The sequence below is a fragment of the Oryx dammah genome, unplaced genomic scaffold (assembly GCF_014754425.2).
Source record: "Oryx dammah isolate SB20612 unplaced genomic scaffold, SCBI_Odam_1.1 HiC_scaffold_13, whole genome shotgun sequence".
NCBI lineage: Eukaryota > Metazoa > Chordata > Mammalia > Artiodactyla > Bovidae > Oryx > Oryx dammah.
The window spans coordinates 30,112,562-30,129,935 of NW_024070197.1; the positions used below are offsets into that span (position 1 = coordinate 30,112,562).

Sequence of the window (17,374 nt, forward strand, 5' to 3'; positions counted from 1 at the left end):
TTGAGCAAGGACTTTTATGTCTCTCTTTTATGTCTCTCTTGTCTCAGTTTACTTGTCTGTAGAAATGGGATAATAAAATCTATGTGCCATCATTGTCGTGAAGATAAATGTTTACCTGAAAGGGGCTCTTCTCTCTCCTCCAACCATCCCTTTGTATTGGGGGCTTAGATGTGAGGGTATGGAGGATTGGGTGTCCCTCACCCCATGGGGCTTTGCAGTCTCCAGTTGTCTCACAGACTAAGAAAACCCTCTAGGAATAAAGAATCTAATTGACATTATAGTTTATGGCACAAAACCTGTGGGACACTACACTCATGTTCAGAGCATTTTTCACAACAGCCAAAAGGTGGTAACAACCCAAATGTCCATCCACAGATAAAGAGAAAAACAGAATGTGGTATGTACATACAATGGAACATAATTCAGTCTTAAACAGGAATAAAATTCTGAAATATGCTACAATATGTGAAGACACGCGAAGTGAAAAAAGCCAGACACAAAAGGATAAATACTGTATGATTCCATTCACACGAAGCTCCTGAAATACTCAAATTCATAGGCTAGGAAGTAGAATAGTGGGTAGCAGGGTTTGGGTGCATAGGAAGCCATTGTTAAATAGATGCTGAGTTTCAGTTTGGCATGATAAAAAAATTCTGGAGATGGATGATGATGATGATAATGTAAATGTACTTAATGTCACTGAAATTAAAATGGTTAAAATGGTAAATTGCATGTTGTGTATATTTTCCAAAAATAAAAAAAAATCCACAAAAAAATCCCCAAGTAAAACAAAAAACCTGTGGGATCAGTGGGGGTACGCCCAGGTTGCAAGAGAGACCAGAGAGTGAGGAGTCTGAATGCAGCACCAAGACCTCACCCAGTGGACAAGTGAGCATGGAGTGTGGATGTCCTGAGAGGTGCACTCGAGACAGTGAAAAACAAAGCCAGGTGTTCTGCAGCCCAGGCAACTTTGCAGCAGCTCTCCTTGACTGAGTGAGCAGCGCAGGCTCAGCCCAGCAGAGAGAAGCCAGTAGTGCTTCCTCCCTCCAAGGACTCAAATCAAGAAACCATCTGCTTCACCCAACTGTTTCACAGATGGACACAAATTCAGGGGAAGTCAACGTGTCTTTATTAAGGACTGTCTCTGTGGCCAGGCTTTGAAGGGGCCCTGGGAAAAATCGGTATGGAAAAGGGAGACGATCCCCAGCTGTCAAAGCATCACTCCTTATAACATATAACCTGCCCAAGGCCTCAGTCCAATGTGAAAAGGCATAAGGTTGAGCAGGATGACTGGCAAACTGTTTGCAATGGTGGGGCAGTGGCAAATCTGAGTGGACTTCCCATAAGAAGTAGCTTGAAGTTGATCTTGATGGGTGGGAGAATTTGGAAAAGGAAGAGAAGCATTTGTTCTGAGTCTGGGGAGCTGGGCAGAATCTGGCAGAAAGGGCCTAGACTAATCCAATGGTCAGTGAGATAGCTGGACATCATGGGATGTCAGGCTGAAGGGGGTGCTTCTAGGCCCCAAACAGGCTAAGGCTCTGTCATGGAAGGAATAGGGACCCTCTGCAGGACCTGGACTGGGGAGGGACAGATGCTTGTCCCAGATATGTCCATGGCCAGTCTTCCCAAGGCCTGCATGGTGGGACAATCCCTAAGGCTCCCTCCTGCAGAACCGTCCTCAGAACTGCCTTGCTTTTCAGGTCCTTAATTCTGGTGCAGCTTCTTCCAAAACGCCATCTTCTCCTCCTTGAGCATCACACCCACCCTCGTGGATAAATTCAGCTGCAGGTACTTCTCATCCTTGTTATAGCGTGGCCAGTAGGGCAGCTTCCCACCATTGGGGTTTCTGCCAGGGAGGAAGGAGAGAGGATTGTTTGAGCTCATCTTCATCTTGCCTTGTTCTGTTACTCTTCCCTCATTCACTTTCCCTTTGGGAGGTAGGGTTCAAGAAGGCCTTACAGAGATGATATTTAGACAGAGCTTTAAGAAAGAGGAGGAAAAGTGTGGTGGGAGGGGACTTTGAGGAAGAGGGAACTGTATGTGTAAAGGGTTGGAGGTATGAAAGCCCAGGGCTTTTGGAAGAAAGCACAAGTACAGGGTTAGGTGAAAATATACAATGTGTCAAGAGAATAGTGTGGAGAGGAGATGAAACAGGAAGGATTTTGAAGACTTTTGTTCCAAGTGAAGGGGATGGGACTTTACCTGGGAACAAAGGGAAGCCATGAAGTTTTAAGTGGGTGACTTGGTCAAATGATATTTCAGAAAGATCCCTTGAGTGTCATCAGGAGGATGGAGAGAAAGAAGACAGAACGTGGAGATAGAAACTAGTTGCAAGACTAGCCAAAGCTCAGCTCAGAAGTCATCTCTGCCAGGAAGCCACCCCGCCCATCCCAGGTCGGCCAGACACCTCCTCTATGCTTTCACAGTACCTTCTGCTCCCCCAACACAATTCTCATCATGCCAGATGGTAATTTAATATTTTTGTTAACCATTAACAGGCTGCTGGCAGTTGGGGATCATGTCTATGATACCCTTGAATTCCAGCTCCCAGTATTGAACTGGCCACAAAAAGGCGTATTGGCAGTAATTGTGGAATGCTTGAGTGAATGAACGATGTGGTCATGGGACAAAGGTATATTCTAGGGACATTTAGGCCCGAGTGCCTTTTCTATGGGACACACAAGGACAAATATCTGAAACAGCTGACCGTTGGGTCTAGCGCTGGTAGGAAGACCACCCGCATGTGTTGGGGGATCAGACTCACCCTGAGCGAGCAAAGTTGGCCCAGTATTTCATCATCTGGAGGCTCAGTGCCTTTTCCTTGCTTGAGGAATGGCCTGCAGGCAGAATGGAAGGTGGTGTTTTGAACAGAGCATGGGGTGGGGACATCCCACCCCACTGCTTCCATGCTGGGAGGCTTTCATTTGGGAGAGCATTCCAGATTAAGAATTTGCTAGCTAACTCCCTGTGGTCAGCCAGGGGTCAGAACACAAAGACAGAGAGATTAGACACCCAGTGGGGAGTCAGGTGGGGCTTCGGCACCTTTGGAGAAAGGACTTCCGAAGATGAAGCCGATCTCATCTCCGTGGTCTGCCCCATCAGTGCGGGGTTTTACAATAGTGCCAGGAGCATAGTGCTCAAACTCGTACAGGTAGACAGGGAAGCCAGCATCTAGGAACAAGGAACCCAGTGAAAGCTGCTGAAAAAGTCTCAGCCCGGGCTTCTCATCCACCCCACACATCCCACCCACCTGCATCAAGCAAGGGAAAGCCCCTGGGCTTCAGAACCCAGGGAGCAGATTCGAATCCTACCTACACTACTCATTAGCCATGTGACCTGGGGCAAGACACCCAACCTCTCAGAACTGCAAGTCCTCATCTGCAGACTAGGGACGTGAAAACAGTTCACGGGATTGTGGTAAGCCTTCCTCTTCCTTCCACTGAACCTCTCCTCTCTCTGTTTGGCACTTAAGATTCTTCAGTGTCTACCTTCTCCAGCCCCTCCTTTGACCTCTCACCCACGTGTTGCCCAAGCCTGGGTCAGCCTGGGCAGGATCTCCAAGATTACCCCTATAGAGGCCTGTCCTTGCAGCCAGGAGACCTTCCCTGACCACTCTAGGCTGTTTCCTCTGGGCTGGCCTTGGCCTTGCCCTCCTCAGCCCTAAGGAATGGCCTCTCTTCTCTGCAGTTGACAGTATGCCGCCTCTTCTGTGGCCACTTGGAATTCTATATCAGCCCAGAGGTACAGAGAGGGTGAGTGAGTGATTGGTCAGCCCAGTGGCAAGCAGCACCAGTGGACAGGGCGTGGCCACTCTTGAGGACCCCACATACTGCGGTGGTAGCGGGCAGCCTGCAGTGTGGAGTACACAAAGGTAGCATCCCCAGCTAGGTCCATCACATGTTCCCGTAGCATCTTCTGGTCATGACCATCCACATCACTCAGGTACTCTTCCATCACCAGTGGCAACTGCTCCTTGGTGACATTCTAGGTGGGGAAGTCACACCCACCCTGAGGTGTGGGGTGCCAGCTGGGTCAGAGGTAGGCACACCAGTGACTTGGATCCAGGCTTGGCACCCCCCAGGAGTTTTTGGCCTGGGTGTAGGGGGATGAGGAGCCTCCAGGGAAGGTCTCCCTGTTTGACAATTCTTACCCCAGTGTTTTAGCTGCATGAGAACTGCCTGCTGTGTCCCCGAGGAAGTCTGGAGAGCCTTGCCCAGCAGCAGCCACCTGATCCCATGCAAAACCCCAGGCCCCCCCAAGGAACACCTCTGTCCTGGCTGGGAGCCCTTTGTGGAGAGCAGCTACTAGGTAAAAATAGGGAGGCTGCCGCGTCCAACCAAGCAGAGCACACGTGACAGCACGGCCCCTCACCAACAGGGTGCTGGTACTCCAGAGCAGCTTGCTGATGGTTTCTTTCCTCAGATGGCTCATCGGCAACTTCATGATCTGCTCCACAAGGCAAGGGCCCAGGCGTAGGCCAGGCCCAAACATTAGGAAGGATTCCAGCTGTGCTACATCTGGCCCCAAGGCTCTTCTCAGAGCAGAAGTGCCCATGACCCTTTCCCGCACTCCTGCTCCCAACCTCTCCATCACTAACTTGGTTTGGAGCTGCAGTAGGGGCTGGGAAGGCCCTCCTGAGCTCGGGCATCTGCCCTCCACCCAGGGGGCAAGGGAGGGACCCAGGATGTACAGCTGCCTGGAGGGGAACGAATGGATATGAGGACCCATTCACACTACGAACTAAAGATTTGGGGCCCCCAAACCTCCAAGAGACTTCTCTCCCTCTCACCATTCCTGTACAGTTCCTACTGTGCAGGGGCTGCAGGAGGTTCCCAAGCTCTTGGGCATCCCCAGAGAGACCTCTGGGATCTGACCTGGTACCCAGCACTGCTCAAGAGGCATCCTCTCCTACCCCTACTGTGATGGGCATCCCTCTTCTTCACTTACAAAAGGCAAGAGCCAGTTGAACTCCAGACTGTTGACACCCAAAAGGTAAGGCACAGGTGCAACCTGCCCCTGAGTCAGGAGCACAATAGGGTTGTCTTGGAACACTACACCGTCCACCACGGGGCTCATGAACCACACAATCTATAAGGCAAGGGGGTTTCCAGCCAATCCTCCCTGTTACCCTCCTAGGACCCCGTTGGTCTAAGACACCAGCTCAGCAAGTTCCAGAAATTACTCTAGCTATATACGCTTTGACTGGGAAAAAGCTGGGGCTCAGTGAACCTGGTGTGAGAGAAGACCAGGGTACTCAGACTCAGGATTCCCCCATCTCCCACCCCTCAGCTGACACCAAGAGGTATTCACATAGCGCATTCTCTCATCTATTGAAAATCTTTGCTAAGACTTCTCTTTTCCTTCTATTTAAAATCCTACCCCTCCCAACATGCCCAACCTCCTGACTCTCCTCCTTATGTTTCCATTAACTTATCACCTCTTAAAGAAGTGAATAATTCATTTATTTATAGTGTTTATTGTCTGCCCCCAGTGGAACATCAGCCCTGTGAAGGAATTTTGGCCTGAGTATCCTAAGTGTCTGGCTCACAGGAGAGGTTCAGACAGAATGGGGCCTGCTTACCTTTTGAGGGTCTTCCTGGGAGTCCAGTTTGAAGAATCTCTGTGGGAAGAGAAGAGGATGGGACTAAAGCGAATCTTCCGAGGCATGATGCCTGGGGTGGCTGGGTACCAGGTCAGAAGGATGCAGGCAGCTGGGTCAGAGGCTGGAAGGAAGTTCTACATACCATCTTCTGGGAAACACGCATCACCTCAGCCCCTGATAGTGTTCTCAGGCAGTCTACCAGAATCTTTGTGCTGTTGTGATTGCAGCCTGCCAGCTGGGCAATCTTCTGTGAAGAGAAGAGGTGCTTGAGGGTGTGCCCATCCTGCCTCCCTTGCTGAACCTTAGGAGAGAGGAGACACTCACCTTGGCCACCTTCAGTGGATCAGGAGTGATGAAGATCTGGAATACTGCAGTGCCACTCTGGGAAATGGCCCGATGGAAGAGACCCCTGGCTAGGGGTGATGTCATCTGCAGGGGTGGGGGGAGTGGCAGCCATGACATGCACAAATGGGGACCACTTGGGCAGTTTGGGGTGCCTTTCTGGCCTGGCTGGGCTGCTTGAAGCGGCCCAGAGAGGGCAGAAGCAAGGAGGGAGACAGGAGTTCTGGGTTGGAGTCCTCAATCTAGAGCCTGTGCCTTCCACTCTCTGGGCATCCATGTCCTGGTCTGTGGAATGGCCCCAGGGGTTCCCCAGGGCATCTGGTGTTGTTGTAGTGGTTCTGCTGGTGTAACAAACCAAAAGGGCCTCCCCTCTGCTACTGGGCTAGGAATACGGGAAGGGGACCCTATGGTTCCCATGACCCCAATTACCTGCACTGATAGCTCTTAGCCTTCCCCTGCTACCCAGGTTGGAGAGAACAACCATATATGGGACCCCCATCCTGTCCCCTGGGCACCTCAGACTTCATGTGCCCCAAACTTGCTCCAGCCACTCCCCATCTGGGTGTTGTCTCTTACCCACACCATCCACCTGGGCCTTCCCTCCCTCCTCTGGTCATCTGCATCCTGCAGTTGGCCCTGTCCTGACTATTTGGCCTCCTGCATCGCTCCTCTACTGTCCATCCTTCCTGCTTCTTTTTCAGAACTAGCCCCCATTAGATATAACATCCCTCACCCCAAGCTGGACTCCAAGCCTGTCTGTGCTTCATTTTAACCCAGATCCAGCAGTCAGAGCCAACTATAAAGGCACATCTGATTGTGTCACTCTCCTGCTTAAAACCTTTGCCTGCTCTCCAATGCATTTTCAATAAAGTTGCTTAACTTCTCTGGGCCTCACTTTCTTCCTCTGTAGAGTGGAGAACACTTCTCTTTTTGTAGAGTGCAGAAAGGGAATACTCCTCTTTTTGGATTGTTGAGGTAATTCAATGAATGAATACGTGTAAGGTGCTTAGAAAAGTGACTGGCACACGGAATGTGCTCAAGTGTTTGAGTGTTATTACTGTGGCCCATGAGGTCCTGTGTGATGTGGTCCCCGCTGATTTCCCAGCCACATGACCCTCAGAGGGCACCTGACCTACCCTCAAACTCTAGGTCAGCAGTACCCCAGAAGTCAGGGGCAAAGCCCAGTCTCTAACCTAAGCCTGACTCCAATGCCTGATCCGTGGCCCCAGCCCTGCCCAGAGGGCTCATAGTGGTCTCTGTTTGGGGCATAGACCTCTGGGGGAATGTGGAGAGGCAGGAAGTGCTGGATGATCTTTCTGGCCCACCACATAGTCTTAGCATTGCCCTTTCTGGGCTGGCTTGGTTTCCTCCCTGAATGGAACAGATATCCTTGGTTGTGAGGGGTGGTACCCATGGCAGTGGTGAGGGCAGGTCTGTGGATTGGAATGTTCTTGTATACCAAATCTGTACAAGTATATGTGCAGAACCCGTAGGCCACGCGGTCCTGCGACTGTGCTTAGGTTTATCTGGGCATTGCACTCACCAATCCCGAGATGCACATGGCCCCTGATGACTGGCCGAATAAAGTCACGCAGCCTGGGTCTCCGCCGAAGGCTTCGATGTTCTTCTGCACCCAGCGCAGAGCCGCAATCTGGTCCAGCAGCGCCCAGTTCCCGCGCGCTTGGCTGTCCCCAGTGCTGAGAGCGCGGGGCTCACTATCAGGGTCAGGAGCCCCAACGCCTGGGTGCTGGGGAGCCTCGCGCCTTGTTCCGCCCTGTCCCTCAGAGACTGGGTCTAACCACCGCATCTCCTTCCTTATAATTGGGCGCAGCCCCATTGAGCGGTAGCGGGCACCTACCAGTCTGCTCCAAGCATTAGACCTGCCACGCCCCTCACGAGGACACGCCCCGTAGACCACGCCCCCTTTCTTCCACCCAATCCTCACCTCCTCCGCCCTTAGCCCAAGAGCCGAGGAGGCCCCGCCCCTGACCCCAGGAGGGGGTTTCCGGTCCCGCCCACCTGAGGAAGCCCAAGATGCCAAGCCTGTGCTGCAGAACCACGACCACCACTTTCTCCCGGGCAGCCAATTCGGAGCCATCGTACGTGGAAGCGGAACCCACGAGGAAGGCGCCTCCTGGGAACCAGATCATTACCTGGGCGAGAAGGGCTGCGGCCTGAGCGGGACAGTGGGCTGCTTGAGTGGGATGGTGTGTGGTTGAAGGCTGAGTACTCACGGGCTGCAGAGGGTCCCCGCGCGCTCGCGCTGGCGCGTGTACATTCAGGTACAGACAGTCCTCACTGAAGTGCAGCCATTTATATTGCTTGTGTGTGTTGAAATACATGGAGGTGACCTGCCCCCAGGACTCCTGGAGGCACCTGTGGACACGATGTGAGTTAGGGTCCAGCACCGTGGTGATGTTGGGGAGATTGGTTTCAACCTAGGTTCCAGTAGTGAGGGACTAGAACCCAAAGCAAAATTTAGGCAGTGTGTGTGTGTGTGTGTGTTTTAGGCAATGTGTGTGTGTGTGTGTGTGTGTGTGTGTGTATGTGTATCCTGTCCTAGCAGTCTCCACTAACATTAGGTCCAGGGGTGAGAGGCAGGTTGGCATTCCCTGCCTTGCGCCTTGTTGTGCCTCCTCCCAAGGAAGGAAGCAGTTCCCCGCTCCTGTTGGAGACCAACAGCTAGACACCTAGACAGCTAGAAACCTGGGTGCCCTGAGCACCTCCTTTCTTACATGCTCTGTCCTCCCCTCAGTCTCTATTCTGACTCCAAAACAGCTTTTGAGTAGGCCCCCTCTGTTCACTTCAAGGCTGCTGCCCTGTGAAAGCCACCATCACTCTGGCCAGGACTCTGCCCCTGCCTCTTCACCTCCCCTCCAACTCACCCTCCACTCCCTGGCCGGAAAGGTTGACAGACAACACAAATCTGACCATGTCACTCCCCTCCTTATTACCTTCCCTGGTTTCTCCTGCCCCCAGGATAAAGTCTAGGTTCACCCACACTGACCTAGGCTCTCCTTCCCATATAGTCATCTCCTCCCAGTCACTCTTTGCTCCAAATACAGATGACCTCTTGCCTCCCACCTCTAAGCCCCCCGTGCCTCTATTCTCTCTACCAAATGCCTTCTCCTCTGCCCAGAAAGCTCCTACTCACATTTAAGGTCCAGCTTATGTGTGTCTCTGCTGGGCACTTTCCCCTCTGGGCATCCCAAACCTCTATACACTACTAACTATAATACTGGCTTGGAGTAATTTTGATTGGTTGTTTTTGCTTCCAAAGGGTAGGAATGGAGATGTGTTCATCTGATTCCTGGCACTTGGCCCTGTGCCTATGCATTATATAGATCTTGGGCTGTCAAGCCATCTTACCTTCCCTCTATGCTGGCCCAGCCCTGGGGATGGATATTCTTATAACAGGTGGGGATGGGCACATTTGACTGGATGCAGGAACCCTGTCTAGCTACTCCTCTGTTCCCTTCTCTTGTTCCAGCCTGTCTTCACTGTGTGTATGTGAGTTTTTGTAGGTGTAATTCATCCCCACCTCCCTAACCCTAAATCATTGTCTGTTCCTTTTCAGTCCTTCCCCACAGCACTTCAACATACCTATCCTCTACTACCCACCTTCTCCAGCAACTAATCTCTCTCTCTCTTCCCCTCAAGGCCAAACTTTTCAATAGGTTTTCTTTCCCTCCACACCTACCAGCCTGTCCAAGATCATCAGTAGGCAACTTGTCTCTCTCTCTATAAATTGTCTTTGTTTGACTTCTCAGCAGTCAGCTAATGTTGGTGTTAGGATCAGTTCAGTTCAGTAGCTCAGTCATGTCCGACTCTGCAGCTGCATGGACTGCAGCACGCCAGGCCTCCCTGTCCATCACCAACTTCCAGAATTTACTCAAACTCTTGTCCATTGAGTCGGTGATGCCATCCAACCATCTCATCCTCTGTCGTCCCCTTCTTCTCCTGCCTTCAATCTTTCCCAGCACAAGGTCTTTCCCAATGAGTCGGTTCTTCACATCAGGTGACCAAAGTATTGGAGTTTCAGCTTCAGCATCAGTCCTTCCAATGAATATTCAGGACTGATTTCCTTTAGGAGGGACTGGTTGGATCTACTTACAGTCCAAGGGACTCTCAAGAGTCTTCTCCAACACCACAGTTCAAAAGCATCAATTCTTCGGCACTCAGCTTTCTTTATGCTGTCCAATAAATCACATCCAGCATCCCAGCAGGAAGGCCAGGGCTCTTAGAGCCTAGAACTGGGGTTATAAGCATTTGAGGCCTCTGTCTCCAACCTGCCACTAAAGCCATTCCCGTCAAAGTCACCAATGACTTCCATCTTGCTAAATCTCTCCCATCATCTTACTTGCCCTCGTAGTCCCTCTGTATGGTTGACCATTCTCTGCTTCTTCAAAGCTTTCCTTCTCTGTTGTTGTTCAGTCACCAAGTCGTGTCTTATTCTTTGTGACCCTGTGGACTACAGCACGCCAGGCTCCTCTGTCCTCCACTGTCTCCCGAAGTTTGTTCAAATTCATCCCCATCGAGTCGGTGATGCCATCCAACCATCTCATCCTCTGCCACCTGACTTCCTTCTCTAGGCTTCTGCAATCCCACTCTCCTGGTTTTCCTGCCACCTCATGGGTGACTCCTCCTCTTCTCTCTGGCCTAAGCAGGAGAATGCCCCAGGCTTCAATCCTCATTTCTCTTTTCAGTCTGATTTTTCTTTCCTGAGCTGATGTCCTTCAGGCCTAGGGCTTCACACCACTGACATTCTGATGACTAGTCTCCTTCCAGCTCACTTTGTCCAAACCATCTATTGCACATCTCCACATGGATATCTATTAGACATGCCAAACTTAACATACCCCAAAATGAACTCTTGTTTTGCCCAAACCTGCTCTTGCCCTAGTCTTCTCCATTTAGGTAAATTGTGCCTCTATTCGCCTTGCTGCTCTGCCCCCAAACTAGTCATTATCCTTGATTATTCTTCTTTCCTTGTGACTCACATCCAATTCTTCAGAAAATCCTGTCAATTTTACCTTCAAAATAAATCTAGAGCCTGACTACTCCCACCCACCTCCACTGTAACTACCCTGGTCAAAGCCATCATCTCTGCAAGAGCTTTCTTTCTCCCTGTTCTTCCCTTAATTACCACCCCACAATCTGTTCTAAGTTATCCACAAAGTCTTACACCTGACATTCTGTGTTCCAAACAGCCAGTGGCCAATATTCCCACAACTGACACCCAGATGTTTATGCAAGGGACACCCCAGTCTCGAAACTCCTGATCCTCAGCATTCCAACAACGGTTTTTCCATGTTCTGTCACCTGATCCATGGAGTTCCGAATAACAGTCACACAATGTTCAGAATGCCTAGGCTTCTCTCAGTGATGGCCAGTAGTTTAACAACCAACACACCAGTGTTCAAGTAACAGTCAATCGTGTTCTAACAGTGGACATCCTGTTATTTAACAACTAGATACCCAAGTAGTTGTAGTTTTTTATATCACCTGACACCCAGGTTCTCATAGTAGACATTTTTCTAAATCCAGTATTTTATCCAGCCAATGCTGAACAGTGTTAATGTTCATCACAGAATGTTCTGGACAGTGCATTACTCAATGGTCTGAATGAACAGTAAATATACTTGTTCTTGGTAAACTGCCAAGCCCAGTGCTTCAAAGGGCAGTCATTGTCCCAACACGCTCATGTGACTCAGGCCCAGCTAGGGGTTGCATTAGGACCCTGGGACATTGAAACTGCAACTGAGTCCAGGTTTCCCCATATTCTGCAGTGAAGGGCTGGGGGTGACGTGTGCACTTCTTAGGTTCAAGCGCCAAGGAAGAGGGGAGAGCTCAGGGTTCTCTGTGTGTGGGGGTACTGTTCCTCACACATATTCAGGGAAACTCAGCTCCCCAGCAGGTCCTGGGGGCACAGTCAGTATGCACCTCCTCTTTGCCTGGAGCCTTCCCACAAGAGGATAAAAAACAGCCTTATCAGTGCCTTAAATACCATCTAGACCAGCTACTTCATTATATAGGTTTGGAAACCGAGGCCCAGAATGGTCCCCAGGCTTGCCCGTGGCCACACAGTGCACTCTTCGGTGAGTTGTCCAAACCCTGGCCCAGAAGCGGGCATGGGTTCACTGCCTTGCTTGGGATCTGCCCACCACCCAGCCCACAGTCCTCTGGTTCTTACACAGGGGCGTAGGTGGTAGCATCTCTGATTCCTTTCCAGGGCTCTGGGGGTTCTGGGGCAGCGAATCTGCGGGCACCCACAGGAGGTTTGGAGAAGGGAACTCCTAGGAAGACATTGATGGGCGTCTTCCCCACGTGTATCTGCTTTCCTCGGAGTGTCCCATATTTGGTATCTGCTAGAGGCTCCTTGGTGTGCAAGGCACCTAGAAAGAGAAGAGAAGGGTCACCCTGGACATCAGAAACACCTTGACCCATCTGCCACTGCAGCAGCTTGAAACTTTTCACAATTGTGTCATTGCCTACTTCTTTTGTGTTCCTCTTAGGAATTTTATCTAGTGTATTTGATTTAAGATATCAAAGCTATGTTTGTTTGTTTGTTTTTCCCCTTCCTGAAGCACCCCTGTCATTTCTTTCTCCTCCTCCCCCTTTATCAAAACTAAAATTTTCGGGAATTTCCTGACGGTCCAGTGGCTAGAACTCTGCACTCTTACTGCCAAGGGCCCAGGCTCGATCCCTGGCTGGGGAACTAATATCTCACAAGCCACATGGTCAAAAAACAAAACAAAAAGCTGAATTTTTCTGTGCCCTGGTTCCCTGGGGGCTCACCCTACAAAATGACAGAAAGCAAATCTAATCAAATATTATCAAATTTGATTGGGCATTAGAATTCTCTGGAGAAATCATCAGGAAATTCAGATTCCTAGGTCCCATTCTACATCCTCTGAAAGAGAATCTCAGGTCACATCAGGAAATTAGATTTTTAACCCCTTCTAGGAGATTTCTATGCAACTCATTTTTCAAATAGCATTGATACAGCTGAGTGCCAAAGGATTGATGCTTTCGAGCTGTGGAGCTGGAGAAGACTCTTGAGAATCCCTTGGACTGCAAGGAGATCAAACCAGTCAATCCTAAAGGAAATCAACCCTGAATGTTCATTGGAAGGACTGATGCTGAAGCTGAAGCTCCAATACTTTGGCCACCTGATGCAAAGAGCTGACTCACTGGAAAAGACCTGATGCTGGGAAAGACTAAAGGCAATAGGAGAAGGGAGTGGCAGAGGATGAAGTGGTTAGATAGCATCACTGACTCAGTGGACTCAATGGACATGAATTTGAGCAAACTCTGGGAGACAGTGGAGGACAGAGGAGCCTGGCGTGCTACAGTCAGGCAGCAAAGAGGGATCGAAAAGAGTTCGACATGACTGAGCAACTGAACAACAACAATTGGTGTGATAAGAACACACCCTCAACACCCCAGCTGCAGGTGGCCTCTCTGCCCATGTACCCAGGTTTTACATAAGCGATATCTGGGAGCAAAGAACTGGCTGCAATAGTAACCCTTCAAACATGGAGGTATGCCAGTGGGGGGAAGGGACCATCTCAAACCTCCTCTGTGTGTGTGTGTGTCGTCCCTTGCAACTTACGAGATCCTTTTACATGGTCCTCTCATGTAGGCTTTTCAATGGCTCTTGGAGGAGTGGGGTGGGGCCTTGAGGCCCAGAGATGGTTAGTGACCAGCTTGATATCTCATAGCACAGAGCCAGGAGGTCAATATCTATCGTATTACTCAGATTTGCCCTTAATTCTGGGTCTACTCATGATTGAATAGCTGATGATTATGATTGACTGATCTTTTATTATAACTTGGCACTCTGCCAAACACTTTTATGCTATCTCACCTCACCTGTTTTGTAGTTTCCTACTACACAAATGTGGAAATGGAGGTTCAAAGGGGTATATAACTTGTCCAAGGTGACACAGACTGTCTCACATCAGAGCTCTCCTTTAAACAATAATGTTTTACTGTCCTCACCCCAGCCTCTGGGAGCACCTAAGCATGTGATGGAGTGCTCTAAACCCCTGAATCAGAGCTGATGAGGAGTGCTCCTGGTCCTAACTCTGCTACCTCGAGGCAATACGTAAGCACTTATGAAAACAATATTCCATGTTTTTAGAAGTCATAAAACACTAATTAAAACCAAGAGTTACAATTTCTACCTAATAAAAACAATGGCACCTCGACTTCCCTGGCAGTTCAGTGGTTAAGACTCTGTGCTTCCAGTGCAGGGGGGTGTTGTTCCATCCCTGGCCAAGGAACTAAGGTCCCACATGCTTCGCAGTCAAAAAACCAAAAAGATAAACAGGAGCAATATTGTAACAGATTCAGTAAACACTTGAAAAATGGTCCACATCCAAAAAAAAATAAATCTTTAAAAAATGATAGCACCCAATTCTGGCAAAGATGTAATGAAAAGGACACTCACGTATGCTGTTGGTGGAAGATAAATTGATACACCACCTCAAAAAAATAATTTGGCAAAATGTATAAGAGCCATAAAATGTTCACATGCTTTGACTCAGTAATCCACCCTTATGAAAATAGTCAGAAATGCACTAAAATAAAGACTTTATGAATCACAGTCATACTTGCCATAGTGAGGGCAAGAAGCATTATTTGTATCTGGGGATCAGGAAAAGTAAATGTAATTATGAACTCAAGTTATAAACTCTTTATGCATGACCTTAAGTGAAAAACAAAGAATAAAATTGTTTAAGTGCTTATATCACAGCTATATACAAATATGCAATAAAAAGACCAACAGACAATGTGCCAGAATGCCAAAAGTTGTTTTAGCAAAGTTTCAAGTTAAAAAAAAATTTTAATGTGGGACTTCCCTGGTGGTCCAGTGGTTAAGACTTTGCACTTCCACTGCAGAGGGCTCAGGTTTAATCCCTAGCTGGGGAGCTAAGTTCCTGCATGTAACCAAGAAAAAAAATGAATGTGTTAATATGGGCAAAACTAAATTATGATAGCCATCAGAATGGTGGTGGTTACTTTGAGGATATGACTGGGAAGGTACATGTCAGATGTTGGAAACGTTCTAGATCTTTTTTTGTTTTTTTGGCCTTGCCTCATGTTATGTGAGATCTTAGTTCCCTGACCAGGAATGGAACTCACCCCACTGCATTGTTGCACAGAGTCTTAACCACTGGACCACCAGAGAAGTCCTGAAATGTTCTAGATCTTGATCTGGTTGGTGGTTACATGATGATTTTATACACACACATACACTAATATATATATATATATACACTAATATAATAATTTTAAACAGTATTAATTATTATATAAAGAATATAAGTATACAGTCATAAACATAAAGTTTTGTAAATTATAAAATATATTTTATAAAAATGTAAATATAAATGTCCATGCTCCCAGCTGCCCACCACCCCCATCCACCCGGATCTCTAAATGTCCCTACCCTGCTACCCTGAGGAGAGGTTGAGTTGGGGGCCTGTCCCCATGGCCTACGTCCCTCTTGAACCAGGGAAGGGTGGGGGCTTACCCCAGGCTGTCTGCACCACCAGAAGGAGGGTGAGGCTCAAACACAGAATCCAGTTCATTCTCCAGCCAGCCAGCTCCTGCCACAGTCTGGGATGATGTCCACCCCGCAGATGTCAGATGCTGGGTGAGTCTGCGGCAAGCTGGGCAGTCCGACTTTTATCTTCTTTTAATCATCAATAGAAGGTGAGAGGGTGGGAAAAATTGTAACCAGCTCTCCCATCAGCCCACAGCCTTATCTCTGCCTTGGGGTGATAAGTCACTGTCAATGATCTTGGCTGTTCGAAAAACAGACCAACCCCTTTGCAGTTTGCTCATCTGTGCAATGGGCTTAAAGGTGAGGTAGTGTGAGTTAAGCACTGAGCACCAGTAGGTACTAAAGTTGGAGCAGAACACCTGAGCACTTAGTTCTTAGCCCCCAGGTTTCCTCCCTGTGGATTTAAAGGCCTTACCTCCCCCCTGCCCCTCCACACATACACAGAGGCTCCCCTCTGGTTTGTGCAGTCTCTTTTACAGGCACTCCCTAACCCTTCTCACACATGCTGACTTTCTCAGCTGGGACCACGTGGGTCTGGAAGCAGTCATGATGTGGAAGTCCAGACCTGGGTGATGGTGGTCAGGGACCCGGGGTAACCAAATGAATATTAAAAACAAAACAAAGCTACCCTATCCTTTGACCAAGATATTTGGTCTGGGAGACCATCCAAAATACACAAAAAATTGTTTATAGGATGAGTGTCCTATAGCCTTGTTGACAACAGTCTCACCCCAGTAAGACTGTAGGGGATGGGTGAAGAAGGCTGTTACACCTACAGAATATAATTTATGCTACACGGTCAGTCATATCATGTTCCATGAGACTCTAGAGTAGCCGATGATTTAGCACTGGTTATGAGCCAGGCTATTGGGCTTGAATCCCAGCATTGCCACTTTCAAGCTGTGTGACTCTTCTGGACTCCAGTTTCACCATCTGTAAATTCTGCCTGATAATAGTACTTACCGAGTTGTAGTGAGGGTTAAATGTGTTCATGTAGGTAAAGCAATTCAAACAGGGAAAACCCATTGTCAGCTGTCATCATTAGTCCTTGAGGAAAGGCTGATGTGGTTTAATAACTTGAAAAAGGTAGAATGTGAAATTGTATGTTGAATATGACCATGGAAAGTACATACCAAAATACTCCAAAGATGTCTAAAGTAACAGGAAGGACTGATGCCAAAATGGAGTCTATGGTTGGCTCTGAGTTGCAGAGTCATCAGTGACCTTGATTTTTTTTTCCTTCTTTTTCCTTTAAATTTTCTGTAGTTTCTCTGTTTTCTTTAGCCAACATTATGGAGAATGCACTATCATTTTGGGGTTTAGAGAGTCAGGTATGGGAGGGAACAGGGAAGGCAAGATCAGGGAAGTCTGGGTTACCAGCAGCTTCATCTGGCCTGGGCCACGTTTCTCTTTCTGGATCATATTCCCCTTATTGCTTCACGCTGCCGGCCTCCCCTGTGGTCCATGTGTGGCCACATCAATAGGAGTACAGAGCCTGGTTTGAGGGAAGTGACACAGCCACTTGTTTCTGCTTCCCAGGCTCTGACAAGGTTAGTTTATCTGTTTGTACTAAGCATGTGTTACTGAAAGGAAGGGCCAAGCTGGGAGGTGGAGGGGAGTGTGAGTGTGGAGGACAAGGAAAGTGGGTGGTGGAAAAGGCAGATGAGACTGTGAGTCTACCTGCCAGGCAGGACTGGCACATGTAGAATCCCCAGCCCAGCTGTGCAGCAACTTGGCCAGCTCTGTGTGGGCCTTAAGGACCAGTCCTGCCAACAACTGGCTCCAACTGTGCCACCTCTCCCTGGGGAAGAAACAACCTTTCACCTGGGCCATATGAGTGGGAGTAATGCCAGGCC

The 17,374-nt window shown here is 48.9% G+C and overlaps 1 protein-coding gene across 6 annotated transcripts; it reads right to left on the minus strand.

The window, feature by feature from the left end:
- Positions 1-1,106: 1,106 nt before the first annotated feature.
- CES4A (carboxylesterase 4A) lies at positions 1,107-15,641 on the minus strand. Of its 6 annotated transcripts, XM_040253416.1 has the most exons (14): positions 15,486-15,639; positions 12,138-12,339; positions 8,179-8,320; positions 7,964-8,097; positions 7,488-7,641; positions 5,927-6,031; positions 5,745-5,849; positions 5,582-5,620; positions 4,948-5,088; positions 4,372-4,446; positions 3,831-3,984; positions 3,043-3,171; positions 2,765-2,837; positions 1,107-1,846 (listed from the first exon to the last, which is right to left on the minus strand). In XM_040253416.1, the coding sequence occupies exons 1-14, from the start codon at positions 15,541-15,543 to the stop codon at positions 1,705-1,707; spliced, it is 1,653 nt and encodes a 550-aa protein (XP_040109350.1). In that variant the 5' UTR covers positions 15,544-15,639; the 3' UTR covers positions 1,107-1,704. The 6 variants fall into 6 exon arrangements, with proteins under 6 accessions (XP_040109350.1, XP_040109349.1, XP_040109348.1 ...); XM_040253415.1 differs by having other exon boundaries at positions 5,745-5,846; positions 7,964-8,320; positions 15,486-15,641; XM_040253414.1 differs by having other exon boundaries at positions 7,964-8,320; positions 15,486-15,640.
- Between the last annotated feature and the right edge of the window lie 1,733 nt (positions 15,642-17,374).